This window comes from Rhincodon typus, chromosome 3 (genome assembly GCF_021869965.1).
Source record: "Rhincodon typus isolate 14 chromosome 3, sRhiTyp1.1, whole genome shotgun sequence".
Lineage (NCBI taxonomy): Eukaryota > Metazoa > Chordata > Chondrichthyes > Orectolobiformes > Rhincodontidae > Rhincodon > Rhincodon typus.
Window position 1 is genome coordinate 126,080,443 of NC_063334.1, and position 7,188 is coordinate 126,087,630.

The 7,188-nt window shown below is 48.1% G+C and overlaps 1 protein-coding gene across 1 annotated transcript in view; it reads left to right on the plus strand.

Moving 5' to 3' along the window:
* The window catches only part of LOC125482215 (complement component C6-like), a 23,385-nt gene that overhangs the window by 3,299 nt on the left and 12,898 nt on the right, over positions 1-7,188 (plus strand). Inside the window, exons 5-6 of the mRNA XM_048594235.1 lie at positions 1,093-1,216; positions 6,579-6,711. Coding sequence (XP_048450192.1) covers positions 1,093-1,216; positions 6,579-6,711 — 257 coding nt within the window. The remainder of the gene's footprint in view (positions 1-1,092; positions 1,217-6,578; positions 6,712-7,188) is intronic.

Genomic DNA, 7,188 nt, shown 5'->3' on the forward strand with positions numbered 1-7,188 from the left:
GTGTGTGTGTGTGTGTCAGAGTGTGAGTGTGTGTGTGTGACAGTGTGAGTGTGTGTGTGACAGTGTGAGTGTGAGAGTGAGAGAGTGTGTGTGTGAGAGAGAGTGAGTGTGTGTGTGTGTGACAGTGTGAGTGTGTGTGTGTGTGTGTGTGAGAGAGAGAGTGAGAGAGTGTGTGTGTGTGTGTGTGAGTGTGTGAGTGTGTGTGTGTGTGTGTGTGAGGATGGGGGTGATATTCTCCTACAGTTAGGGTTAAGCTATGGGGCTGGGAGGGGGCTGTAGGTGTGTTGATGGGGGAATGTGGTCCTGTACATTAATTCGTGCTAAACGTTGGAGCCTGTGGTTCAACTGTGCCCAGAGTGTCACCCACAGTGTGAGAGGGCCCGGGGTACCAACTACAACAACAACAAGTATTTATATACCACCTTTCACAAGTGTCAAATGCCACATTGGGGAGGCGATGGCCTAGTGGTATTATCACTGGACTGTTAACTCAGAGACCCAGATAATGTTCTGGGGACCCGGGTTCGAATCCTGCCACAGGCGATGGGAGAATTTGAATTCAATAAATATCTGGAATTAAGAATCTAATGATGACCGTGAATCCATTGCCGATTGTCGGAAAAACCCATCTGGTTCACTACTGTCCTTTAGGGAAGGAAACTGCCATCCTTACCTGGTCTGGCCTCCACGTGACTCCAGACCCGCAGCAATACTTTGATTCTTAACTGCCCTCTGGGCAATTAGGGATGGGTAATAAATACTGCCTGGCCAGCAACACCCTCATCCTGTGAATGAATGAAGAAAAACATTCACACCCAACAGACTAAACTTCCCAGGTACAAGAGATACAAGCTCACACTGCTGACGCTGTACAGAGTGAGAGAGGAGTATTTACACCCTGTGTGTCTGCATGGACTAAAAATGCGATGTATTTAGTTCTAACTCTGAGCAGGTTGTCACAGACTCTGTCCCAGGAGAGTTAGGTCATACATTTCAGGGTTGGATCTGACTGAAGGTGTCTAACAGGACAAATTCCTGATTTATCTGCTGAGTGCTAACTGACACCGACATGTCTATCTGCCCTCTCTCCAGGAGCACTCTGTGTATTAATGACGACGAGGTGAGAAAGGAGATCACTGATCCACTGCATCCTGGTCCCACCGATGGCAGTGTCTACTGTCCCAAACCAGAGGCGCCCGAGAATGGCTTCCTGAGGGTAAGAGTTCTCCCCGGGCTCTGTCGTATCACCTAGCACAGCAAACACGCCACTGAGGAGACTTGTTTTACCCATTCACAGCACATGGTCAGCACTGTCTGGGCCCAGCATTTATTGCCCGTCCCTAGTTGCCCCTTGAGAAGGTGGGGGTGAGCTGCCTTCTTGAACTGCTGCAGTCCATGTGCTGTGGGTTGGCCCACAATGCCCTTAGGGAGGGAATTCCAGGATTTTGACCCAGTGACAGTGAAGGAACGGCGATATATTTCCAGGTCAGGATGGTGAGAGGCTTGGAAGGGAACTTGCAGGGGGTGGCGTTCCCATGTATCTGCTGCCCTTGTCCTTCTAGATGGAAGTGGTCGTGGGTTTGGAAGGTGCTGTCTGAGGATCTTTGGTGAATTTCTGTAGTGCATCTTGTAGATAGTACACACTGCTGTTACTGAGCGTCGGTGGTGGAGGGAGGGGATGTTTGTGGATGTGGTGCCAATCAAGCGGCTGCTTTGTCCTGGATGGTATCAAGATTCTTGAGTGTTGTTGGGGCTGCACCCATCCAGGCTAATGGGGAGTATTCCATCACACTCCTGACTTGTGTCTTGTAGATGGTGGGCAGGCTTTGGGGAGTCAGGAGGTGGGTTACTCGCTGCAGTATTCCCAGTTTCTGACCTGCTCTTGTAGCCCCTGTGTTAGTGTGGTGAGTCCAGTTGAGTTTCTGGTCAATGGTAACCCCCAGGATGTTGATAGTGGGGGATTCTGTGATGGTAACATCATTGAATGTCAAGGGACGGTGATTAGATTGTCTCTTATTGGAGATGGCCATAGTCTGGCATTTGTGTGGCGCGAATGTCACTTGCCACTTGTCAGCCCAAGCCTGGATATTGTCCAGATCTTGTTGCATGTGAACATGGACTGTTTCAGTATCTGAGGAGTCACGAATGGTGCTGAACATTGTGCAATAATCGGCGAACATCGCCACTTCTGACCTTATGATGGAGGGAAGGTCATTGATGAAGCAGCTGAAGATGGGTGCGCCGAGATCATTTCAGCCACAAAAAAACACCCAGACACACAAAGGAGAAGGATTAACCAACAATGACTGTCCATTGTTGTAAAAACTCAGCTGGTTCACTCATATCCTTTAGGGAAGGAATTCTCTCGTTCTTACCTGGTTTGGCCAACATCTATCCCTTGTGGATTCCCCAGCTCCGTTGTTGACAGGGCCTCAACCGGGTCCAACCCATCTCCCACGCTTCCGCCCTCACCCATTCCATTCCTTCCTGCAACAGCAATAGGGTTCCCCTTATCCTCACCTACCATCCCACCAGCATCCACATCCAGACGATCATCAGATGCCATTTCCACCACCTCCAGCGAGATGCCACCACCAGACACATATTCCCCTCCCCTCCCTTGTCCGCCTTCCACAGGGACCATTCCCTCCGGGACACCCTGGTCCACACTTCCTTCACCCCCAACACCCCCCCACAGCCCCACGGCACCTTCCCCTGTAACCAGCGAAGGTGCAACACCTGCCTATTTACCTCCTCCCTCCCCAGTATCCAAGGGCCCAAACATACCTTCCAGGTGAACCAACGCTTAGAACATAGAACATAGATCAGTACAGCACAGTACAGGCCCTTCGGCCCATGATGTTGTGCTGACCTATCATCCTATTCTAAGATCAAACTACCCTGCATACCCTACATTTTACTATCCTCCATGTGCCTATCCAAGAGTCGCTTAAAAGTCTCGAAAGTATCTGACTCCACTACCACTGCTGGCAGCACATCCCACACACCCACCACTCTCTGTGTGAAGAACCTACCTCTGACATCTCCCCTATACCTTCCTCCAATCACCTTAAAATTATGCCGCCTCGTAATAGTCATTTCCGCCCTGGGAAAAAGTCTCTGACTATCCACTCTGTCTATGCCTCTCATCATCTTGTACGCCTCTATCAAGTCACCTCTTGTCCTTCTGTGCTCCAATGAAAAACACCCTAGCTCCGTCAACCTTTCCTCATAAGACCTGCCCTCCAGTCCAGGCAGCATCCTGGGAAATCTCCTCTGTGCCGTCTCTAAAGCTTCCACATCTTTTCTATAATGAGGTGACGAGAACTGAACACAATATTCCAAGTGTGGTCTAACCAGAGTTTTATAGAGCTGCAGCATAACCTCACGGCTCTTGAACTCAATTCCCCTGCCAATGAAAGCCAATATACCATACGCCTTCTTTACGACCCTATCAACTTGGGTAGCAACTTTGAGGGATATAAGGACTTGGACAATTGAAATGTGGAGCTTGTTCAAGGAACAGCTACTGCGTGTCCTTGAGAAGTATGTACCTGTCAGGCAGGGAGGAAGTGGTCGAGCAAGGGAACCGTGGTTTACTAAAGAAGTTGAATCTCTTGTCAAGAGGAAGAAGGAGGCTTATGTGGAGATGAGGCGTGAAGGCTCAGTTAGGGCGCTTGAGAGTTACAAGTTAGCCAGGAAGGACCTAAAGAGAGAGCTAAGAAGAGCCAGGAGGGGACATGAGAAGTCTTTAGCAGGTAGGATCAAGGAAAACCCTAAAGCTTTCTATAGGTATGTCAGGAATAAAAGAATGACTAGAGTAAGATTGGGACCGGTCAAGGACAGTAGTGGGAAGTTGTGCGTGGAGTCCGAAGAGATAGGAGAGGCGCTAAATGAATATTTTTCGTCAGTATTCACACAGGAAAAAGACAATGTAGTCGAGGAGAATACTGAGATACAGTCTATTAGACTAGACGGGATTGAGGTTCATAAGGAGGAGGTGTTAGCAATTCTGGAAGGTGTGAAAATAGATAAGTCCCCTGGGCCGGATGGGATTTATCCTAGGATTCTCTGGGAAGCTCGAGAGGAGATTGCAGAGCCTTTGGCTTTGATCTTTATGTCGTCATTGTCTTCAGGAATAGTGCCAGAAGACTGGAGACTAGCAAATGTTGTCCCCTTGTTCAAGAAGGGGAGTAGAGACAACCCTGGTAATTATAGACCAGTGAGCCTTACTTCGGTTGTGGGTAAAGTGTTGGAAAGGATTATAAGAGATAGGATTTATAATCATCTAGAAAGGAATAATTTGATTAGGGATAGTCAACACGGTTTTGTGAAGGGTAGGTCGTGCCTCACAAACCTTATTGAGTTCTTCGAGAAGGTGACCAAACAGGTGGATGAGGGTAAAGCGGTTGATGTGGTGTATATGGATTTCAGTAAAGCGTTTGATAAGGTTCCCCATGGTAGGCTATTGCAGAAAATACGGAGGCATGGGATTGAGGGTGATTTAGCGGTTTGGATCAGAAATTGGCTAGCTGTAAGAAGACAGAGGGTGGTGGTTGATGGGAAATGTTCATCCTGGAGTTCAGTTACTAGTGGTGTACCTCAAGGATCTGTTTTGGGGCCACTGCTGTTTGTCATTTTTATAAATGACCTGGATGAGGGCGTAGAAGGATGGGTTAGTAAATTTGCGGATGACACCAAAGTCGGTGGAGTTGTGGATAGTGCGGAAGGATGTTGCAGGTTACAGAGGGACATAGATAAGCTGCAGAGCTGGGCTGAGAGGTGGCAAATGGAGTTTAATGCGGAAAAGTGTGAGGTGATTCACTTTGGAAGGAGTAACAGGAATACAGAGTACTGGGCTAATGGTAAGATTCTTGGTAGTGTGGATGAGCAGAGAGATCTCGGTGTCCATGTGCATAGATCACTGAAAGTTGCCACCCAGGTTGATAGCGTTGTTAAGAAGGCGTACAGTATGTTAGGTTTTATTGGTAGAGGGATTGAGTTTCGGAGCCATGAGGTCATGTTGCAGCTGTACAAAACTCTGGTGCGGCCGCACTTGGAGTATTGCGTACAGTTCTGGTCACCGCATTATAGGAAGGATGTGGAAGCATTGGAAAGGGTGCAGAGGAGATTTACCAGGATGTTGCCTGGTATGGAGGGAAGGTCTTATGAGGAAAGGCTGAGGGACTTGAGGCTATTTTCGTTAGAGAGAAGAAGGTTAAGAGGTGACTTGATAGAGACATACAAGATCATCAGAGGATTAGATAGGGTGGACAGTGGGAGCCTTTTTCCTCGGATGGTGATGGCTAGCACGAGGGGACATAGCTTTAAATTGAGGAGTGATAGATATAGGACAGATGTCAGAGGTAGGTTCTTTACTCAGAGAGTAGTAAGGGCGTGGAATGCCCTGCCTGCAAAAATAGTAGACTCGCCCACTTTAAGGGCATTTAAATGGTCATTGGATAAACATATGGATGATAATGGAATAGTTTAGGTTAGATGGGCTTCAGATTGGTTTCACAGGTCGGCGCAACATCGAGGGCCGAAGGGCCTGTACTGCGCTGTAATGTTCTATGTTCTATGTTCTATGGACCCCAAGATCCCTCTGTTCCTCCACATTGCCAAGCCTTCATCCACACTTCCCAGAATCTTGTCTACTGCATTCACTGCTCACAATATGGTCTCCTCTACACTCGGGAAACAAAGCGTAGACTAGATGACCACTTCACAGAATATCTACATTCTGCTTGCAAAAAAGACCCTGAGCTACCTGTTCCCTGACACTTTAACACACCACCCTGTTCCCTGGCTAACATCTCTGTCTCCGGCTTTCTACAGTGTTCCAGTGAATTCCAACGCAAGCTGGAAGAACAACACCTCATTTTCCGCTTGGGGACCCTACAGCCCTCCGGACTCAATATTGAGTTCAATAATTTTAGGGCCTAAACTCTCCCATGTCCCAGCCCCCCCACCCCACACACCAGGCCTTGTTATCACATAGCCTGCCACTACATACCCCCTGTTGTTAGTCACTAACAGTCCCCATTAACAACTATTCACCCTCCCAGCCTGATCGTTAGCAACTCCTTTGTTTGTCCAACTGATCTTATCTCTCTCTTTTGGGTTCTATCTTATCATTTACTCCCTACCCCACCCACCTCCCTATTTTCTGCATATAAACTGACGTTTTCCCAGCCACCATCTATTCTGAGGAAGGGTCACTGGACCCGAAACGTTAACTCTGTTTTCTCCTTCACAGATGCTGCCAGACCTGCTGAGCTTTTCCAGCAACTTCTGGCTTAGTTGTAAATCTCCTTTTATTTGTTCACAGCATGTAGGCTAACAGATATTGCCCATCCCTAATTGCCCAGAGGGCAGTTAGGGGTTAACCACATTGCTGTGGGTTTGGAGTCACATGTAAGGATGAGAGATTTCCTTCCCTGAAGGGCATTAGAGAACCTGATGGGTTTTCACAACAAACAGTGATTGTTATCATGGTCACCATCGCTGAGACTGGGTTTGAATTTAAATTCCATCCCACTGGCTCTGCACTGACTAACACTCGGTCTCTGTTGCAGATCTCCAAACCTCGTTACGACGTGGCTGAAATGCTGGAGATTATCTGTTTCTCCGGTTATGAGGCACGTGGATACCAGTTCTACCGCTGCCTCCCGGATGGAACGTGGCAGAAAGAGGAGATGCAGTGTCAGCGTAAGGTTCCTGTTAGTGTGTCTCAATAAGCCAGACTGCCACTGGAGTAGAATCATACACAAACACAGGAGGACCTTCACTCCATCAATATGCCAATGCTAGCCCCTTGAAACAGCTCTACAATTACTCCCACACCCTCTGCTCCTGCCCCACAAATTGGAACAGTTTCGCTGTATCAAAACAAATGTTGTGAAGCTCACAATTTTCACAATTGCAGCATTATTACAGTGCACAGGAGAACATTCAGCCCATCATGTCGACACTAGCTCACACAATGAGCATTTCACTTGGTTTCATTCACCTGCCCTCTCCCCAAAATCCTGTACCTCCAGGTATTACAAAGCAATGAACTCACATTTGAAACTGCCCCCATTATATTCTCAGGCAGTAGATTCCAGACCGAAACCATTCGCTGTGCAATCCTCCCTCAGCGCTCCCTCAGCACTGACCCTCCGACAGTGCGGCGCTCCCTCAGCA